General features: G+C 38.6%; 2 protein-coding genes and 1 long non-coding RNA gene across 3 annotated transcripts in view; 1 reads left to right on the top strand and 2 right to left on the bottom strand.

Moving 5' to 3' along the window:
* Positions 1 to 1,509, bottom strand: part of sardh (sarcosine dehydrogenase) — a 49,721-nt gene extending 48,212 nt beyond the window's left edge. The window contains exon 1 of the mRNA XM_042508865.2: positions 1,298 to 1,509. The gene's annotated coding sequence lies outside the window, so the exon portion shown is untranslated. The remainder of the gene's footprint in view (positions 1 to 1,297) is intronic.
* Positions 189 to 11,466, top strand: LOC148186204 (uncharacterized). Its single transcript, XR_015775095.1, has 3 exons — positions 189 to 249; positions 7,390 to 7,613; positions 10,802 to 11,466. It is a non-coding gene; the product is annotated as an uncharacterized LOC148186204 (long non-coding RNA).
* cercam (cerebral endothelial cell adhesion molecule) lies at positions 4,480 to 21,639 on the bottom strand. The gene is made up of 12 exons (XM_042508866.2): positions 17,869 to 21,639; positions 16,511 to 16,621; positions 13,634 to 13,751; positions 13,305 to 13,439; positions 12,900 to 13,104; positions 12,613 to 12,732; positions 12,335 to 12,411; positions 11,995 to 12,101; positions 11,484 to 11,616; positions 10,790 to 10,917; positions 9,996 to 10,199; positions 4,480 to 7,651 (listed from the first exon to the last, which is right to left on the bottom strand). The coding sequence occupies exons 1-12, from the start codon at positions 18,090 to 18,092 to the stop codon at positions 7,417 to 7,419; spliced, it is 1,797 nt and encodes a 598-aa protein (XP_042364800.1). The 5' UTR covers positions 18,093 to 21,639; the 3' UTR covers positions 4,480 to 7,416.
* Positions 21,640 to 22,631: the final 992 nt, after the last annotated feature.

The following is a 22,631-nucleotide window of genomic DNA, read 5'->3' as shown; positions in this document are numbered from 1 at the left end:
AAAGTGATTATTCAAATCCAAAGCTTGTGTGCCATTACACTGAATTGTGCATTATTTTATACAACATAGTGGAAGGTTAAAGTCTAGTGTGCAGGATTTAATGACATCTAGTAATGAGCTAAACATGCAGGTAAACTACAATACCCAACATGAAGCTAGTGTTTGTTTTGTCTGTTTTTGGCTGCAGTCGAGCATCATGGCAAACTCCATAGACGAGGACCTGCTCCATATGTAAACAGCTCATCTAAGGTAACTAAAACACACACTATTCTTAGTTTCAGGTGATTATACACAAATAAAAACAAAGTTGTAAAGATTATATATTTAATTTCTGTCATTAGACCCCCCTACATCGTACACACTGGATCTTTAAAAAGTGTGGTAAAACAGGTAGTTTGAGTTAATTTCTTTTTGATTACTGTTTTAGATTTCGATCCTCCAGGTTGCAGTTCTGCAGCTGGCTGCAATCTGAGCACTAAAAACCAAATTCCTCTAGTGAGATCAAGGTTCAGAGTTGTATTATCACAGGGAAAACGACTAAGAAGTGAGTTTAACATGGTCAATGAATGACAGTATTGTTTGATCATGATGGTAAAATCACAGTTTTAGAGGGTTCAAAGCAGGCCATCTTGCTAACAAAACCAACACAGAAAATGTACTTCTAGTGATCCAGCTACCCTGATGTTACATCAAACATTATTCATATGAACTGCACCCCAACAAAAAGCAAAGACAACAGAAAGACTTTAGACTGACAGATTAACTGCACTCAAAGCTCCAGACCTGACTGCAGTAAACCAGTCAGGTCATGTATGAACTGGAAATCAAGAGAAGGCTGACAGGTTTAGTTAAGGGTAACATGTGTGTGGTAGGCTGACGAGTAACTATGGACTTTAACACGCACGCTGTTCTTATGCAACCTCATACAACTTTAGTGGTAAAAAATCGCAACAAACTTGACACTGGCTGCGTACAGCATTAAAATAACGGCACACTGCGTTTTTAATGACATGGTGGTCACAGTCGGCGTAAGTTCATTGCACTTGATAATAAGCAAAAAAAAAAAACAAACAAATTAGCTCATGAACGTAAGAAACGGAACAAGCTTGCTGAACAGGCTGCATGCACTACATCTTAAAGCCACGTCCAGAAATAACAACAACAGCATAAACAGCTGCAAGGGGTAACGTGGCAAAACGCTGAACGCTGCATGCGATCTCTCACACCAACAAGCATTAAACACAGAATAACGTTGATTTTCATACAGTAACTTTAAGGTTCCGGCATGCACACTTACACTCAGTACCGCCTGCTACGGTCTGTCCCGGAAAATTCACTCGATGCAAAATCTAAAAACACAACGGTTTGCAGAGAGAGGGAACTGAAGTCGCGAAAAATGGCCGAGTACTTGTTTAAAAGAGACCGACAGCGTATGAAAGTGCAGCAGGGCAATAGCTGTGAGATAATAGGTGTAGGACCGCAGTTGTAGTTCCTGTCTAGACCCCTCCTCTCAGTTTCTCAAGAATGTCACCCAAGCGGTCAAACGATGAATACCCGCGCGTGTATCTTATGGACCATAGAGCGTGCAATTTGGCACCAACCCAGAAAAATGATGAGTCAAATAAGGACGCTGCAAATCAAGTGCTGAAGCAACTCAGAATTTCAAATCCCTACACTTCTCAGAGAACATTTTCAGTTTGCTAATTAATCAGACCCTACATATATATATATATATATATATATATATATATATATAGGCTGCATGCATTGAGAAGTGGTCAGCAAGAAGGTGAATGTGCATGACCTATGGAGCTAAAACTTGCAGCACTATGGTTGTTTTACAGATAAATATCACCTGAAAAGGTCAGGTGTCAGGACTATGCATTACCACTAGCCCCTACCGACATGGGACGGATTCAGTTTCGATTCCTTCTAATTGTGGACAATTCAGAACATTTTAACCAAAAATAAATAGGTTCATAACCTACCAGCAGATTTTAATTATCCTAAGGTACAAACCATGACAGCATTAGTAGGTGTGTCATACACCACAGGTTGTAAAGAGTCTTCCACAGAACTATCTTTTATGTTCTCTTAACAGTCTTCTCCGTCTTCCTTTCACCGTGGTCCTTGCTTGTTTTTCTGATTAAAACTGATGTCTTTAATAAACTTTCGTTATGCATTCGGTAATGCCCTCTGTCTGGCTGGCCCTTTCAACTCTGAAGGAACACAAACTGCAGCTTACTGTACTACACTGAATCAATTCAGACTTGTAACACATGTTGATTAGAAGCAAACCACCTGGCACTGGATTTCTTCCTGTCTCCCTAATTAAGATAGGGTGACACATTCACTCCACCCTAACCTGCTCCAGTTCATTCCTCTGAGGCCAATAAAGCAAAATCTCCACAAAATTAATACTGCCAGTTAAAGTGGGGGCACTAGAGGCCATAAGCAAAGTCTGACTTGGATAGCAGTGCCTTGAATCAGCTGATGCCCACAGCAAATCCAAGACCATGGCAGTGATCCTGCACCTTTGACATCTCTACTGATAGCTTTTAATTTATTTCATGGTTGGGACCAGGAGGTTGCTTCATCACTAACCTCTACAAGGGCGTGTCATTGGAAAAAACCTGGTCTGGCTGCTTCATGGTCTCTCAGCTCTACCTTTGTGCTGGCATATTTCAGGAATAAGATGTGTAGTAGCGTGTCTCAGTTGTGCTTGGTGCAGCATCTTTGGGGGAAGCTTCCGATTCAGACTTAAGCTTGAAGCCACAGGCTGTGTAACTCTCAGGTAAGCAGGGCTCAGTGGCGTGGTCACGTCCACGTAAGCAGTTGAGTTGTTGTTTGCAGATTCAGGCCCAGTTAGGAGCACATCACATCCTGAAAAGCCTTTGTCTCTGGTGTTTATCAATACATTCGATTAACGAGCATTTACAAAATAATTCCTTGATGTATCTCCAGTTCTAAGGGCTCATTTGTAGCCTTCTAACAGAATCCCCATCTGCCTGTCTTCAGTCAATCAGGTCAAAAGCAGACAGATGCTTGAGGTACTATTTCATAAGGTATGCAAGCGTGCAAAGCATATTATAGTTCTATGCATGTACTCATAGATCTAGAATTACTTTCAGGTTACAAATACATGAGAGAAGAACTGAAAACATTTACAAAAGCGTTCAGCACAAAAACGTGGTCAAAGGAGAAATGCAGAAGCAGTTGTTTTCTTGTGTGTTATATTCATTTTCATTTATTTAAACGGTGTGTTGTTGTGCATGCTGGAAGTATGTCAGGATAGCAGCTGCTGTTAAGAGCCCTCACAGTCAGATCAAACCAAGCAGAAGTAGCACATCAGATTTGTATAGGACTACACGTATGAAGCATTTCTGTGTGTGAGGCATTGGATTCATAGTCATGATAAATTTACAATGGAGAAATAACAAAGAGAAATGTTTTAAAGCAAGAAAAAACCCTACTAAACTAACTTAACATTATGAAACCTTATGCTCTGTAGCCCTAAACTATAGAAATTGCTCCGCCTGCCAAGTTGACCTCATGGATCCCCACCTCCAGGCCAGCAGCCAATAAGGTCCCGAGTTTAGGCTCCCTCCTGTGAAAGGAGGTTTGCTCCAGTTCATACAGCCTTGAGCAGGGGAGGGTCTTAATCTGGGAGCAGCAGCCAGTCCCTGTTTTATCTATAGCTGTGTGTTCTGCTGTATGTCTGAAACAGACTCACGTGGTTGAATAAACAGGTTTCTGAACTAGTTATTATCTGCACACATGCACTGAGAGACACACCTCTACATACACATGCCTTTGCGAGTGTCCTTATACAAACAGCATGATTATGTCTACACAGGTTGCATTTTGGGACTTATCTTTGGCTACATTTCCAAGAGGGAAATAAGGTCATGTAAAGCAGATATATTATTGCATGTGCAGACAGCTGTTGTATGAATAAGGGTAGATATACAGGATTTGGTTTGACTTGTTTACACCTTTTCAATGGTAAGAGAACAGACAAATCTGCAACTCTGATTCCACTGACAGATCAATAATAAAGTTACAGTATATAGTTATGGTGACATATAACAGTAACATACCACATTTGCATTTACTTTTAGACCCCTTAATTTTTACATTTTGCCATGAACTAAAATATTTTGTAAAATTCACTAGCTGAAATTGACTTTCTAGCTACATTAAGTGGAATAAGGATTATACTGATTGTCACTATTATGAATTAAACAATAACTATGCAAGAGCTGTCACCTCTTGTTTTGTTTCAATTTAATTTTTCAAAATTAAATACTTACAAAAAGTTGTTAAATATGGAAATCTACAGCTGTGTTTACCTTGACTCATAAAATCCAGGGATTAGTAGCATGCTTGGTAAAATTGTGTTACACCCTCTTGTGGTGATTTTTTGCCAATGCATCTGGTATTACTTTTTTTTTTCAAACCACCATATACTTAGATTGCTCTCTGTCCACAGAAAATTTGGTTTATTAACAGTAAAAAAAAATGCATAACCACAATTAAATCAATTTAGTGTATAGCAAAATCTGTCATGTAGCATTTGAAAATTCTGCTACACAGTTGTCCTAAACATCCTGTTTCATAGCTTCTGTATACAAATGATCAACGACAGAAAAGACGAGGCTTTTGGCAGAAAAGCCATTGCACTTTGATTTCTTACTTTACATCACGTCATGTGACTCATGCATCAACTGCATCAAGAAATACATGATAAATAAATTAATACATATGAAGGAAAAACAACACTCAGAATAACAAAAATGAATACATGAAATCAGACCATCATAAATGCTTATGAAGACAGACAAATGCGACTTTAACTTGATCATCGTAATTTAAACCCATGAGGGACGTCAGACTTGCAACATCAGTCACTTGCATCGCAATCCAATGCTGACAAACATTCCAAGATATGAGGATCCCAGTGATGCTACAGAAAGGTTATTACAGGTCTGTGTTTTAATATGACTTTTACTGAGTTTTGCTACACATGCGGGGTCATTTTTCTAACTGGATGAAAATTGAACACAAAGTTACCCTCTAAGACTTACACTGCCAACAAATATGGACATGCTGCACTGATTTTGTGCAAATATTTCCCAAATTATTTGTTTACTTCAAAGACACACTTCTAAAGTAATTAACATACATGATAAAGCATGAAATGTGTCCACTGACTTGTCAAATAATCATGCATTATTATATTGCCAAAAATAAAAAAATGTCAAATTGAACAGCCTGAAGCCACATAAAGGCATTTTGTTTGTGGTTACTGTTGATTAAACTGAAAGAATATAAAACATTAAGTCTTTCATAATGTTAACGGCTTTTTTAAAGATACTTTCAAGTAATGTCAGATATGCCTTAGTTGCTGTGTAAACAATTTGTGGTTTTCTCTAAAGCTGAATAAATTATTTTTATAATGTCAGAGTCTATATGAATACAGTTAGAATTTTCTCTAAACATTAAATTAAAAGGCTAAAGTGGAAAAGATGACCTGGAGGTGGTAGTATTGGGAGCCCTAAATAAATATTCCAACTTATGTGCTTAAATGTAAAATGTAAGAAATATTAAAGCCAAGCCATAGAGGAGACTGTAGTCTGATGAGTCAATGTTATTTCAGTTAATCTATTAAAGATTTGATATGTGATATGTAAAAAAAATAGAAAGCTTAAATTGTTCAGATGCAAGAAATCTTTGTGTTAGTTTCACTACCAAAACACTTCCTGAATATTATCTGGTGCCAGTGGAACAGCAATATAAAGTCCCTAGAAACCATGAGGTACATCAGGTTCAAAGTGTTAGAGAAGCCAATGGAAATATGAATTACAGCCTGTCTAGATTTGTGTAAAAGGGTACAACTTGGTCTTTTTCAACCAGGTCCCTATTTTCCCGTGTTATTGTGTCTGAATGAGTAATGAAGCCAAAAACAGTTACAACTGTTTCAGTGTGCGGTGAGAGCGCTGCAGCCGGCAGCGAAAAAAACCGGCTGTAGTGTTACATTCGCAGGCAACTGTGCACCGTCAATTCACGTCCACTAAAAGTGTCTGCGCCACTTACAGATTCATATTGCCTGGCAACAACTACAATGTCTGCCAGCATAATGTAAAGGATCACTACAGCGATACACTTTTTTGTTAAAGAGTAAGATCCTTTTTGAACAAGAAACAGAAAATTGCCATCACCAAACCCATCAGACTCCTAGTTATATTGTCACGGTTAAAAAACTAATATTTAAAGTCGACAGAAAAAAATGAAACTCATAAAAACGTTCTTGGTTTGTCTTTCCACTGTTTCAATATTCAGCGACTCTGGTTTGGTTGAAATAAACTCTTAATTCATCCCGTTAGATGTGAAAATATGCTGCCTCTATACAGCCTAAAATTGCTGTTTATTTAAATAGAGTCTCGTGGCTTTGATAATAGTGATTTAAGGGCTGTTCTGGTTTAACAAAAATAATCTTACTCTTTAACAAGAAGGTTTATCTCCATAGGAACTAATTCCAAAATGTTGTCAGGCACTTAGAATAACAATATGAGCCTTTTACTGGACGTAAATTGATGGTGCACAAATGCCCTGAGTGGATACATTGCAGCATGTTTCACTACTGCCGTGTGCTGCGCTCTCACAGAATACTGGACAAGTTTTAAAAATGACTGTCTCCAGTAGTCACCTAGATACAAAAACATTAGAAAATAGTTACCCTTTAAAATATAATTGCATCTAATAACAGTCCTGATGGAGGGTGTGGACATATAGAGAAAAGGTTAGACTGACAATCCATCAAGGACAAAATATAGCAATAAATGTCAGAATATTGTCCAGACTTGACAGGAGTTGCGAAACAGTGCTGCTGCTGCTGCTACTGCTGCTGGAGCCTCTGTCAGCGATCAACAGATGACATAAGTCCTTGTAAAGCCGCCTCTTTGTGTTCTTTTGATAGCTGTGTATTAAGCATTGTAAACATACAATGAAGACAAGCACGCAGCCATCAAAATCATACATTCAAACAAAAATCAGCCATACAAACTGTATAAACTCTCAAAATATTAAAAATGTTTAAAAATATTTGAAAACGGTAAAAAAAAATCTAAAGAGTGGATCTGTACAAATATTAAAACTCCTGTAGTTTTACATTACTTTACAAACAACCACAATTAGCACTGTCCCTTATATTGTTTCCCTCCCAAAAATCCTCTTGTGCCATACACTTGCTGACATGCTTTGAAATGTTCAGTTTAAACAACACTGAGCATGTCAGCGGTGTGACACAGAGTGGACTGAAATAAAGTCTGGGAACACTTTCTCTCCTCAGCCTCTGTCTCTCTGACCTCACGGCCTTTTGACCCGCAGGTTCGCCATGGCTACGTCTGCTCTGCACTAAAGTTCGTCCCTGTAGGCAGCTGACAGCATGTCGGGTGGCGGAGTGGAGCCTTTCAGGGTCTTGTGGGAACCCCTCCAATCAGTGCGTACGTTGTCATCGTCCCACAGAGTCGACGTCTCTGTGTCGCTCACCCACTGGGGATCACCGGCGTAGTGACACGGCTGGACCAGAAGAGGGTGCGTACTGAAGGCTTGTAAGTTTCTGTTGGGGAAATGGGACTTGTAGTCCTCACTGCAGAGAGAGAACAGTGAAAGAGATATTATAGACCTGATTAATTTGAGACTTATTTAAATCCTAATAACAGTGTTGGAAACTGCAGCACATATTTTTTTTTGTTCACCAGTATCCGTGATGTTTTGTCATTTATATGGAATACACTGGTTTAAAAAGAGATGGAGACAGAGGCTGATTTTCAAAGACAGTTCAGTTACTCTTAGCATGAAGGGCGACAGCAGGACCGATGTGTGGTGTGCGGTCGTTGTGCATTCTTAGTGGACCAGTCAAGCATATCGAATTAGATTCACAGAGGTGAGAGAGAGAATAGAGAAAGTGGGTTGGCTTTAAGCCAGTTTTCCACACATGATGGAGCACACAGACACTGCCAAGCCTTCTGGTTTGCAGGCCCTTCAGCCCAAGGTGCATTTCATCTCTTACAGTCAGCGCCCCATATGTGTCCCAGTTACTCTGTTAGATCATAACTGTGGGCTGATGATAAAAGTAATTTGTCTTGGGCCTAATGTCAGGGGGATTAGGGTAAGACCCATAGGGTAAGGGCCAATAAATAAATAAAAACAGCCTTCTATATACTATAAAACTAAACTGTTTTGAAAATTACACAATTAATAACACCACATCTTTATAATAAATCACAAACAAACAATAATCACAAATTGACATAAACAACCATCTTATGTGAGTTGAGGGGCAATGAAGCAGTGGACAGGTGGGAGGACCTAAATGTTGTTGCTGTTTTGAGACAACATTGGTTGGACCATCTGTGAAGCAAATATGAATAAAAGAAAGTAAACTAGAGTCCACAGACCTGCAATCAACTCTGTGAGGATCTACTCAGGCACTCTGGAGCTTGAGAAAAATGTTGGCATGCTAATATGTCATTATGACAATGCTAACATGTTCATGTTTAGCTGGTGTAATGTGTACCATGATTCCTGTCTGAGGTTAATTAATACAAGGTTTTTAATACACTAACAGTACAGCCAATGCTCAATGGAATGCTATTAGGTATAGAAAGAGGTGGGACCGAGTCACTGTTTTGCAGGTCGCAAATATGTCTGAGGTCTTTGCACACCAGTCCAAAGTGGAGACAGGCAAGATCCTTGTCTAGTCCCAAGTCTTAAACTTTGAGTTTCAAGTCCTAAACAAGTCACAATGGACATTTTAACATCAGAGTAGTGATATATTACATTTTCAAAAATCACAAATGATTTTTAAAATTTGTATTTATTTGTTCAAATAAGTGTGATGAACTTTATCACAGAACTAGTATTACTGGTTTGTGGTTGTATGTGTCCACGTGTCGAGGTCCAGTCAAGTCCTGAGTCATTTGTGTTATAGTCCAAGTCAAGTTGTCATTTTTCATTTTGTCAAGCCAAGTTTAAAGTTATCAAATATGTGACTTGCGTCTGACTAGAGTCCAAGTCATGTGACGTGAGTCCACAAGGCACATGACAATTATGGAATAGGAAGATGACTGGCAATGACTTTTCAGTCTGAAATGAAAATGTGAGCCTTGAGGTACTGCTGGAGGAAAAATCTGGTTATCAAAGACGTCATTGGAATTCATCCTTTGGACACAACAACTGTCTGTACAAAATTTCATGGCAGTCCATCCTGATCCTCATCCTTTACTGAGTCATTTCAGTCCAAATCAAACTGTTGGACCGACCGTCAAAACTGCTGACTTTCCCATCCCTCAAGCTATGCCAACAGCACGGCTAAAAACTTTGAGAGGAATGTTAATTTTACAAACACTCAGCACAAGTGTGCCACAAACACATCTGAATCCCCTCAGGCTGTTCAAGTACATCTGGCAACCACACTGTACCTAAAAAAAAAAGTGGCATTCCACATTGCCCAAAATCTGGACAACCATTCAAAGAAAGAGATGCTGCTATGAAACCTGCACATCATTAAAAGACCTACTTTGAGATGTGGTGTTTCTAATTCAGCTCAACAAGCACCACATTTGAAAGTGACAGGAATAAAGATTTCAGCCCAGAATGCCCTTTAATGCCAAAGAACCCACAGAATTCACTAAAGCTCTTTAATCTATAACTCCACAAAAATGAGACTAAATATATGGCGCATGTATACAAGTTTAGGTGACTATAGGGAAAAATATTTTTAGAAATAATGAGATCCATTTTAGATTTATAGGTCTGGCAACAGAGGGGAGTTGAAGAGTGCTGAAAAACAGTCTGATCGAAGAAATCACTTGATGAGAATATTATTGAAACAACTATAATTCCACATAAATGTGGATTAAGATCAAAGATTAAAACAAATGTGAAGGAATAAGCACAATAATTTTCTGCAGTGTTGTGGTCATACTCACTTGGGATGTTTGTCATACATGATGGGGAGGAATTCATCAACAGGAAGCATCTTGGACAGTGGCTCAGCGTTGAGCAGTTTTTGGGCTCCCTGCAAGGAGATGGCGTAGGACAGAGTCCAGTACGAATAGTCTGCAATTACCAAGTTTCGAATGAACTCCACGGGTTCCTCCTTCCCAGGATTCACCTGTTTCCTGCCAAAGTATCTGCAGCGAGCCACAATGACATAGAAGAGGACAAAAAGAACAAAAAGAATGGTGAAGAAAAAATGAGGCAATGTCTAAAACATCTGAGTCCTGAAATCTGCTGTGGTATTGCTCTTCTTTGTTGCCAAGTTGGAAATCATTTTTGGAGTATCATCTATTTTTCAGCATTTGTTCGGCATGTGTGTCCGACCATTTTCAGAAAGTCATGGCAACAAATACAAATACACACACACCAAGAAATAAGCTGGGACATTTCCCGTCTTCCTGTTGATGGCTATTTTCAAATTGTTTCATCATGTGTCTGAAGTTCGTTCTAAACACTTCAGTATGATTTCTATTAAAAACATTTGTTTGTATGTCTTGTACAAACCTTAATCACAGAAACACTGACACACAAATATACAAGCGATATGCGTTACGTTTCTTTCCTCTGAACTCTGCTCCTATTCCTTTACAAGCATGCACATGCACACGCACACACACACACACACACACACCATACTTTTGAGGATACTGTATTGATTTAGCCAAACCGTACCCATCCATGCCTAAACAAGACCCAATAATACAATAAAACGTGTCTGTCTTACATGATGTCCCAGTCCAGCTCCACCTGCTCCACATCCTCCATCAGCTTGAGGACTCGTCGTTTGAAGTTGGCCTGGAAACGAACGTCGTCTTCAAACACCAGCGCCTTGTCCATCTGCATGTCGACCATCTGAGGAGAAGAGGGAAAAACTGTTTCAGAAAGACCAAGACGCAGTTAGGGAATACAAATAAAAAACATTCAAGACTTTGTCATTAAAAACTACAATGATGGAACAACAAAAGATGGGGCAGTGACAGAGAGGGCTGAGACTCAAAAATGGTCCTAGTCAAAATATGAACAGGGAATGTCTTGAGTAAGTTGTATACCGAGTATAGATGTAGATCTTTTATTTCCTCTTTTATTTATTACCAAAGACAAAATTACAAAACATGTAAGTAGTTATTTAGCCAAATTGCAAATATGTTATCTATAAGTCAAAATTGGAGTTTGGTTGTTTTAATTTCATTCTCCATTTTATTATAATTTATTTATCCCTGTAATTTTATAAATTGGGATTGAATTCCAAAAAAACAAGGTTGGAAGGTTGGTATTTTATAAACAGATTTGATACTAAGTTCACTGAAAATACTATAAAGAAAGCTGATTGCTCTTGATTATATAATCTGTATTGTTCTATGCAAACCACTGTCAGTCATACTAATAAAGACTTCCATGTGTTGTGTGTGTCGTCTCACCTCCTTCCAGATGAAATAGTGGCTGAGGAAGCAGCCCACCTCTCCTTTGGTCAGGGTGCGTCCAGAGAACGGGTCATAGTAGCCTGGCAGCAGGTCGACGCCAAGGATCTTAATGTCACTGCTGTTCAAAGCACTGTAAACACATGCAGGAGTTATGTTATTGTATGTCAACAGACAAACTCATCATCCAGATTTTTCTCTCAATGTAATTAGAAATGAACAACAAGCTGAATGACCAATTGTTTTAACCTTGCACAGATGACTGAATGGCCATATTTAAGAGGATTTTTTCCATTTACCATCATTCAGAATTTTCCGAGAACCCATGACCATGAAATAAAGTGAAGCACGAGCTGATGTATCAGTACAGTTCTGTTATGATTGTAACCGCTCTCCAGTCTCTACAGTTAATTATCAGTCTCTTGTATTTGGTATAGATATTTTGTCATGTAGCCACATCCTATCTAAGCCAGTTGAGTGAACTCGCTGTATTCCTGATAAGTGTACTCACTTTCCATCCACAGCGTCCACAACTTTGACGTCAATCTCCAGCTCATTCAGAGAGAACAACATCCGGTCTCTACGGTCATGACGGCGGCGCAGATTGATCAGATATATCTGAGGAGAGGGGAACAAATGGTTATTCAACTCTGTAAACTGCAGTTTAGAACTGAAACGTTAGTTATTGACTTCTAATTTTCACTTTTACGAACAAGTCTGTTAAGTCTTAAAGTTGAGAAGTTTGGGGATATTGGGTTTTTTTTCATAGATGCCGAGACTAACTTAAATGATTGTGGCCCTAAAACACGGCTACTTCCCTACCAGATGAAAAACAATGGGGTGTCTCTTACCTCATCAAAGCCCATGAGGTCCCTCTGTTTTGTGAACATGTGGACGTATCTGGACGGGTACATTGGAGGACCATCAACTGTTTGACAAAGCAGAAACACAAGTTAAAAGAGAAGGACATAACAGAATTGAACAAAGCCGAACCAGCATGCTGTGCTGAAATGCACTGACACGATGGACTGTTTTTTGCTTTTCATATATTTCTGTCTGTGTATTACTTTTTTTTATTTTTCTCAGTATCTGTATATTGATATTATTAATGAATGCAGTCTGTTCTTACTCATGGAATCAAGATGGACGTGGACAAAGTTGAGCCGATCATCTTCCAAAGTGTGGTGAGGTTTGGCCGGGACGTTCAGGTAGCCGTAACGCTCCTTGTTACACAGATACATCTGTACCTCTGAGGAGCAACAAAGATGAATTAAACAATATATTCATGTATACATGAATAAAATACATTATTCCAAATTATGTTAAGTGTGTTTATACTTGTATTTTTTCGCTTGAGTTAACCCAATTATTTTTCGCCCTGTTTTTAAATGGATATGATTACAAAAATCAACCGACCTGCAGCCCGGCAGGAGAAGGCGAACACGATGATGTCATCGTAGGGCCACGAGTAGTCATCGTGAGGAGGAAAGAAGGCCAGTTTCTTCATGCCTTCCTTCCTTAAATCCAGCAGGATGGTGGAGTGAACCATGGGTACAGGGAAGCAGCCCAGTCTGTGACGGTGACGGGTGGGAAAATACTCTGCTGTTCGGCGATAATATCCCTGAGAGAAAAAGAGATGGATTAGAATATACAGAAAGGATGAAATAAGTGTACATACAGAAATATATAAAAAAGTATGGTTTGTTTAAAACAAATATAATAGGTGGTCGTAAGAATGAGATAACCATGTGTCGAAGAAATCTTGATATTGTTTACTTTCTAGTCGTTTTTGTATGCCCTCCATGTGTCAGACACACTCACCTGTGGAGTGATACCACACCAGTAGTTGGAGTACGCTCCCTGAGAGTCAAGCATGGGAGCGATGACGGACTTGTTCTCCGCTATCATCAGTTTGAGTGTGTCTGGGTTGGTGAGAATATTGTCTGTGTCAGCATACTGAAACAGAGACACAGAGGAAAAAAACACGAGAGTGACTGTGGTATCATGTCTCTGGAACAATCGTTGCCAAAAGTCTTTCTTGGATGAAGACACAGCTGCGCAGAGGGAACAAATCTTCTCAGATAAATCAAAGGAAGGAGCTGATATGAATCTCACATCGCTGTCAAAAGAAATATTATCTCATCATGTACCAGGATGTAATCGGCCCAGCGTTTCCTGGCGAAGTTGAGCGCTGCCTGCTTCAGCTTCATCACATACTGATATCTGCTGTTGGGCCAGTGCTTAGGACCCATCTCTCCTGCATACGACCTAAAACAGAGAGACATTATAAGGACATTATAGTATACTATTGTACTGATTTACCATTTTCTCATTTTCTCTAACAACTTACTGAATTAGGCTGAAAGGACTCTTTATATGGTTAATTCTGTAAATGTCTATACACACTGTTAAGTCCACCCAAAAATAAATAAGACATATTTTTTGTCTCACCTGTAATGCTATTCATCAGTCTAGATTGTTTTAGAGTGAGCTGCTGAGTGTTGGAGCTATTAGCTCCAAAAATGTCTGCCACCTCTTGAATATAATGGAAGTAGATGGCTTGTGCTGCTCAAAGTGCCAAAAAAAGGGGAAAAAAATAATCTATTTCCAGAAATCATGACCTGGTTACCTAAAATAATCCACAGACCATGTTGTGAGCAGTTCATTGTAGAAACTACATAGGAACTATTTTCCTTCTACCCAGCTACACCAAGCAATCATATCCCCGCACAGATGGGATTGTGCTTTTTTCACGGATGAGAGGTTCGTGCTCGCGACACCAACATTTATTGCCATACTCCTTGGTCGAGCTGTAACGTCAGCTAGCTCAGTGGTGCTAGATGAGCAAGCACAGACGCACGCTTCCTTCTGTGAGGTGATACAGTTTGTGGGTGTAGTTCAGTGGACAGAAAATAGTTCCTACATAAAATTGCTCCCAACAAGGTCTGTAGATTATCTTAAGTAACTCAATCAGGATTTATGGAGTTGAGTTTTCAAATTTTTTTTTTTTTTTTGCAGTGTAAGGGCCACCAGCAGCGTGCCAGCAAGTTCCATTATATTTTAGAGAACGCAGACATCTCTATGGCTGATTTCTCAAACACTCTGACTGATAAAGACTGATAAAACAGCAATACAGGTAAGAGGAAAAATATTTATTTCTAATTTTGGGTTGAACTGCCCCTTTAATATACAGCTACACAGACAGTTTATGGAGTTTGACTACTGTAAGCAGATTAGCAGACTCTATGACTGATATGCACAAATCATTTCCACTAACGGCCTCTTTAGCTCAGACACATCTCCACACAGAGTAACGCGTGTGGACAAGCAGAAGCGTGCTGCATCATTCCTCATTATTGAAAGTAAAGATGAGTTTTATCTTCAGGCAACACAGTGGATCCACTGTAACGGAGAGGTGCACTACAACTTAGAGGCTATAAAGGTGTGTTAAACTTTCAGACAAAAAGTTATTTAGTTACCCCAGTTGATAGATTTTAAGTATTATCAACAGAGTGAAACTTCAAGAAATCTTTGGTTGTGATCCTTATTAGATTAAAAAAGAAAAATCAACAAAAAGCTTTTGCTGGGCTCCCAGTAGCTCAGTGGATGGTGCAGGAGCCCCATGTACAAAGGCAATGTCCCCTTTTACGCTTAAATTATGTCCTGTCCAATAAAGGCAAAAATGGCAAAAAATAATCTTAAAAAAATTGCTTTCTTATGATAGCCAAGCAGGTTTTCAGGTGGGTTGGTGTATTGTATTGATGCATAACATAAACATAGCAAGATAAATGACAAAAAGCAAGTATTAAAAAATTAGGAAACATAAGTAGAAAATAGAGGAAGTTTTAAGAAGTGGTTGTGCAAAATATTCCAAGGAATGAGCAAAGGTTCATTGTACTATGTATAAAAGTATGAAAAGGAGGTCAATCAATCCTTAATTTGTCATATGGAATGACATAAGGTACAACTTGAGTGAAGTGCGATCCTATAACTTCCTTTAACTTGTGCACTGTAATTTAGTCTTTTTGTGTCTTCTTACATTGTTGGCTGCAGCTTTATAATAGTCCGTGTTTCCGGATGGTTCTGGTAATCCATAGGTATAATCTAACTGTCCACACATCCTGACCTCAGCAGCCATATAGTTGCTCCACCCAAACATACAATGTATATTGTACAGAAGTGTAGTCCTAAAGATGTGTGTTGATGTAACACATATAATGGGGCGGCATGGCTCAATATCTCATAACAACCGTTCAATTTTTTTCCAAGCGTAGTATTGAAGACCCAAGATCACTTGTGGGTATATAAACTGTGAGCTCTCACTTTGTTCTTCATTGATAGATAATAGATATTTGAGTTTATTTTTAAATGAAGAGAGTAAGTCTGAGTTGCAGATGTTTATTATTATCATTATTATTATCACTTGTTATTTAAAGTACATAAGTAACATACAGATAATGATGTAGAATACTGACATTTTCTTGATGTCAACATTCGGTGGCAGTACATTTACTGAGCATTGTTACATGGCCTATGTTAGTATGCAGCTGTACTCTCCACTGCTGCAGCTGAATCCAGTTATTACTATAACGTGCAGAGGCAATTTCATCATTTTGTTGCATTTTCTTTCATTTATTATGTCCTTACATTGCAATAAAACATATTTTCACTTTAATTTGTATAGAATTAATATTTGTGGTGTTGAAAACATAGACACAGCAGCTTGTGGGTGGCTAAAGTGCTCTATACCAGTAACAGCAGGCAGCCATTTTTGAAAATGGCCGCCATGGTCAGGAGAACGCCAGTCTGCAGTGGCCTCATATCCAGATTTCTTCATAATACATTAAGCTATATTTGTACCAAATTTGGTGCTTGTATCACAAAATGAACGATAGCTATATAGATAGATAGATGTGAAAACATTGCACCTGCTGAAATGTCCTGTGTTTGATTCGATCAACAGCGTCACAATGTTTGTTTACCCAGATTCCTGCTGTAAACAAATGCATTCATATATTTATACTTACGTGGGCTGATCCATTGGTCTCCACTCGACATAGTGGTAAAACTTCTGCATGACAGTGAGCCACTCCTTCAGTATGGCTGTGGTGTTATCTATATTGTGATCCGTGGCTGCCCTGAGGAGCACAGAGAGAGCAGGTTGTCAGACAAACCACTGAAGAACTGATATGTTTCAAATGTGGGAATATTAATTCCAACAAATCTTTAAGATATACAACTAATTGCTAGTTTAGTCTTTGTGATCAAGTGGCATATTTCTTTTTTTGTACATTTGTAAGCACACTCTTGATTTAGTGGAGCAGCCTATCATAAACCGGAAATATTTGGACCTCTTAACCTTCATACAGTTTCAACAGAAAGTTCTGAGGAAATTGCTAGACATTTCTTACCAAATTGGGTCAGGTTTTTTGTGAAGGGTGTTTACATGCAGCACAAGAAAACTGATCTCCATCCAGGTTTCAAAGATTTAAGCAAGAAGACGGTGATCAAAACATCTTTAGGCACAGGATGCCATTTTGGGCCTAAATGTAAATCAATCAGCAGAATCCATCTACTGCAAAACTGCATTTTTATATGATCTTTGCATAACTTAGATGAGGTATTTGTTTTTTTCAGGTATGTAATGTGTTGGATTGACTGAAAACAGACACTATTGTCTGATTTCTTTCATCCATCAACTACTTCTTAACTGATTTTTTATAAAGTGTACTTTATCATGACATTTACATTGTGATCTAAATGACCACAATATGGTACTTTTTTAATGTGGAAATTGTAGGTTCAAAATCCTGCATACACACTGCTGTTAACACCATCTAAAATGCCACCACACAATCACATATTTGTGTTACTGCATCATTATTCGCATAGATCATGCCATCTGACTATCACAGCTCTGTTTTAGACTTTTAGGCAGCCCAGTAACAGTTGATCTTTTCCCTTTGATTCAGTTTAAATACACCAGCAAATTTGATTTTAAATTAGAGTCAGTTCAAGACAAACAAAGTACACTTGAGTACCCCACAGAGGAATACACTGCTAAAGCCCTGATGACAGTTCAGTTTGAGGGTTTTAATAATGGGTGTTAAGTATTCCTTTTATGGAAATGAAGCTAAGAAAGCACATCAGCTACAACAAAATCTACAGAAAATAAAATGTCATGCAGCCCTCAGTAGGAAATGAATGCTGCGGAGAGAAAGGCAGCAGGAGTGAAAGGCTCGCAGGGAACAGGGGAGGGGTAGGACGCTGCTGCTGCTGCTGCTGCTTTCACAAACTCATTTAAATGCCATTGACCTTTTGAACAGCTCGGATAAGAAGGAGAGCCCTCTACAAACAGCCTGGCGGAGCATGCAGGAAAACCCACCACACAGAGATGCGATCTTTGGGGTAGTTGAGTCTCTCCAGAGCGCCGAGGTAGTACGGCAGGGAGTGAGCAGTGTTCCGGGCTATGATAGCGATAACCACCGTAGGAGGCTGCATCTTCGACTCCTCCGGATACTTTTCTTCCGAAAAGTAACATTCAGCCCTGAAAACAAAGGCCCCGAAAACTAGAAAGTGAAAAAACATAGTGAAACCTGGCGAGGACATGAAGCCACGGTGCTCCAGCACACAGCACGCAACGCTGGCCGGTGGACGCGTCAGCAGTCCAAAAAAAAAAGAAGGGTTTCCCAAATGTCCTCCCCCTTACTTTAAGTACAAGCTGGCTCGCTTTTTCCAGCAGCAAATCCAAACGGAGTTAGTGAGAGTTACATGACAACTTCCGCTTTATGCGCAACAGAAGTTTGTCAACGTTATCCGAAAGATGAAGGCGTGATTTGGCCAAAATATGAAGCATCGTAAATCTGTGAAGAGCAGGCAATGTCGACAGAGTAACTATGGCGTTTGGTAGTTACACTGAACTGTAAATGAGTCAATAAGTTTAGTTTTTAGTTTTAGTTTTTGCACAAGAAATGCATTTATAGTAACAGCTGCAATAGTGCATCGTTACTTTGTGTCAACGTTTGCCACTGCAGCTCCTCTCTTCATCTTACTTTTTTTGCATAATCTGTAAATAAACAGATGAATTATGAATATAAAGACTTCATAATAGGTGTTTACATGTTTTTACACCATATATTAGGTAGGTACATTTACTGTTATGAAATATAAACTGAGGAGAGATATTAGATAAAGGTAAAGTCTGAAATAAACTTCAGTTGTTTTTGTTTATTCTGGCAGCAGTTTCAAAGATTCACCAGCAGAGGGAGGATTTGATCCAAGAGAATGTTACTCAGACCCAGGAGATTTTTTTTAGTATTTTTATTAGATTTTTTAAAATATAACAAAGGTAATGGGATCTAATGGGAACTAAAACTGTGTTTGTGAATATGAGGTTTGGTGGTTGCATGTTTGAAGTAAACAGAGTCAGGTGGGATGCATATGACAGAGGTAGGAGGGCTTCATGGCTGAAAAAGTCTCATCATTTGAAATATATCTCATAATTTGTCAATAAGAAGAGTTTCAAAAGTTGTAAACAGATTAGCAAAGATGATTCAAAAAGGTACATTGAGTCACAACAGTTACAAAGTAAAGGAACATGCCAACCAGAAACTGATGGGAGCGGGACTCTGGAGATAGCTTCCACAGCCTGCTTAAATGAATAGCCATGGCTATTTGTCAGTAAAGGCCCAACAAATTATCTTATGAAATAATCTCCTCCTGGTGAAGTCATAACTGGAATGATCTTGCATCTCATGCACACACAAGTTCAGTTAAGGTTTTGCTGCAGTGGACCACCTTGAACCTCCTTGGTGACCCCTGGAGGTCCCTGGGGCCTATTTTGAGAAACTTCTTTGAAAGCCACAGGTTCTCATAAAGAAATATATGATCTCAGTACATCACAGGTGCATCCTGCAAGCTTTAATCATCTTAGTTTGCGGAGAACATTGCCAAAAACGATTTATAACATGCAGCATCCATATGTTTAATAAATGACATGCGTGTGTTAATATAACAGGAACCAATAATCTAATATAGATAGATTAGACACAATATCACTAACCTAGCAATCTAAATTATAGAAACAATGTTAAATCTATCAGTCCCATACTCACATGCACACAGTTAAATCTTCAAATAAATCTCACTTATGTCACAGGAGAAATGATTTTCTTGGAATGAAAAATAGATATTGGAACAGTCCTGGAAAAATACAAACACTAATTTCAAGTGAAAAATTATTTTTTTTAAAATGATAATTTTTCAAAAATATGTGGTAAAGGCACTGAATTAAGTTTTCATCTGAAAATTTAGTATAGCTAAACCATAGTGAATAAAGATGCAAATAATTTTGCTCAATCTGCTCAGAACTCGATTGAAAATCCAGGACCAGAAGCTGAGGTTGACAGGACAGAGTCTGTGAAAAAAAAGCCAAAAGAGTAGTGATGGGAGCCGGAGGAAGACAATGGGGATGATGGAAAGAAGGACGATGAAATGTGGGGAGGAATAAAGACATAAATGTGGGTGGAAAATAATAAGCAAAGTGGTATATAATGAATTTTGCCTCCTTTGGCGGGCTCTCTGAATAAACGCAGGCAGTCATGGCTGACAATAGCCGAGTTGGGTTAAAGGGGTCGTTTGTGTGGACAGGTCAGAGGGGTTGAGGGTCAAATCCCTCCTATTCATGACACCCCAAGTGTTGCCACACTCACACACAAACACACGCTCACACGCACACATATACGTATGTCAGGCCACTTTCCCAGCGTTTGTGGTGGAGGCAGATCTGGGAGAGTTCAACCTCGGGTGCACTAACTTTTCACTGCGAGGTCAAGGGTGGAGATGGCGTTTGTGTGTGAGGGGGTGTGTGCATTAAAGACGGCGGGCAAAGGAGAGAGAAAGAGAGAATGGGAAAATCTTCATTGTTTTGGCCAGATTGCAGGAAAGAGACTGAAAAAAGTCGATAAACTGCAGTTATTGAGGCTTGTATACTTGTCTGAAATGATGATGGAGGAAGTATAGATCTTTTACTTTATTTAAAGTAAAAATATAGAGAGAAATGTAGAAATGTTCAGTTACAAGTAAAAGTCCTGCATTCACAATTTTACTTAAAAAGTAAAAGTACCAAAGTATTGGATTCAAAATATACTTCAAGAACCAAAATTGAAGGAAATTTCCCCGCAAAATACAAATTTGTATTGAGAAAAAGGGAAAGAAAATTATTAGAATTTAAAAAATAGGGTAAAATATATAGTTAGAATTATCATGATCATACATTTAACATTATGTTACAGAAAGAATATATTAAAAAGATATATTTTATTTATTTTTTTTATTTATTATTTTTTTCCTCACATTTTCCCAGGTCATTTCCTTGTTTATCGTTTTCCATTTTTTAAAATTTAATTCTGTTTTTTTGTGGTAATTTTCTTGTGACTTTTTACTAATTTCTTGCTGTTTTTTTTCCTTTTTTTCTTTTTTAAATTGTTGTTAAATTGCTTGTTGCCAATTTTCTCAGGTTTCAAAGGGTTAATTTATTTAAAAAATAGGCTGTATCATAATTTATTAGTTGCTAGTTTAGTTTTAATTAATTAATTAGTTTCTATTTTCTATTAATTTGAATCTGTGAAGTAACTAATAAATTTGTAAACTCTACAGAAAAATGGTGCTTTAAAGTACCCAAAAACAGTTCTTCGGCTTGTAATCATAGGAAAACCTGTGTCGACGCATGTCATCCATCTCTTAAAGGTGCTATAAAACACTTTGTCAAGTATATAGAAACATTAGAGGTGTCATAGCACTATGTTGTTTTTTTAAATTTTTGAGCCTAGGGCCCCTTTAATGATGCCAGATGATACCAATGTGCTTTTAAATATGACAATCATTCATGATTTCTTACAACATGTTGGCTTAAAAGAGCTAGAATCCTTTTCTTTCCCTGATAAACAAAAATGACGCTTGTCGTAAAATCAGTCAGGAAGACTTTCTTTACGCCTTTTTTTTCATTCAGAAATCTCTCAGCCTCCCTCCAGCTTCTACTCTATCAGCTGACTATGGGCGTCACTCTAAGTTAATCCAACCCGATTTTGCCACGATCTTCCTCAGCCAATCATGTCGTTGCTGTTAAATTTAAAACTGTTCTCCTTTCTGCTGCTGTCAGTTGTCATTTTAGGACAAACAGACGCAACCCTCCTCCACCCCCTTTCACCTCCAGTCTGCACCACATCCACCACCCAGTCCTGCTCCTCATCCCATCACCCTCGTTTTCAGCCATCCCTCTCCTCACCTCCACCACCAGAGTCTAGACTCCATCGGTGGGAATACTCCAAATGCTCTTTGAGTAGAAGCGGCACGATATAGCACCTTAACCCTTGCCAAAGAGTCATTGAGGAATGTACATTTTTCTATATCTTCTCAAATCTAGAGAAGTACAAAACAGGTTTCCAAAATTTACTGGAGTACTTGAGTAAATACAGTTAGCTACACTACAAAAACTAGCTATATTTTCTCTTTTACTGATGCTGATATTGAGTCATGCATGTAGTTTGGTTTTATTTGTGCAGATTTTGAAATATCTAATCCTGAGACTTGGCAATACAGTGGAAATGATTAACATTTTGCATGTGGCACTTAAAGCACTCAAAAACAGATATTTTGGAAATTAAGCAGCAATGTGTCATTTTAGAGACAGTTCCCCACTTGTCCTGCATAATTACATTGGCGTAGATTGGGGAAATTGCCGCACAAGAGGCATGTCCCCCTCAATTTAAAGAAAATGTGCATTCGTCTCCTGAAATAAACACTTGAAAATAGTACATTTTTTAACAAATGAAATTCCATTCACCTCCATTGTACTGGAGTAGCAGCAGAAATCTAAATGACAAATATCTCAAAATTCAAGCAAAATAAACCAAAGCTGTCTGCATGATGCCACTGGGGTAAATGTGTCTTTTGGACCAACTCATGCATGTGCACACACACAAATGTACACCTCGACCCGCCAGGCAGTCACTGTGCCACCAATCTCCCTTTCATCTTTTCTTCACCCAGGCAGAACGCTTTAGTTAGTGTGAGAGAATGAGTGGCTGTAGGTTAGGATGTGTCACAGTGAAAGTGTTTCTGTCTTTGTGTTTGCGTGTTGGGACCGGC

This window comes from Plectropomus leopardus, chromosome 20 (genome assembly GCF_026936395.1).
Source record: "Plectropomus leopardus strain MGB_pleo_1.0 chromosome 20, ASM2693639v1, whole genome shotgun sequence".
Lineage (NCBI taxonomy): Eukaryota > Metazoa > Chordata > Actinopteri > Perciformes > Serranidae > Plectropomus > Plectropomus leopardus.
Note: the sequence above shows the minus strand (reverse complement) of the source record. Positions and strands in the feature narration are given on the sequence as shown.

Excerpts from the sequence above, each read along its gene's own strand:
- cercam (XM_042508866.2), bottom strand. The coding sequence starts at position 18,092 with ATGTCCTCGCCAGGTTTCACTATGTTTTTTCACTTTCTAGTTTTCGGG. Across the intron at positions 13,440-13,633 it reads GCTGGGCCGATTACATCCTG|TATGCTGACACAGACAATAT; the intron begins GTACATGATGAG and ends TCTCTGTTTCAG. Across the intron at positions 12,412-12,612 it reads CGTCCATCTTGATTCCATGA|TTGATGGTCCTCCAATGTAC; the intron begins GTAAGAACAGAC and ends TTTGTCAAACAG.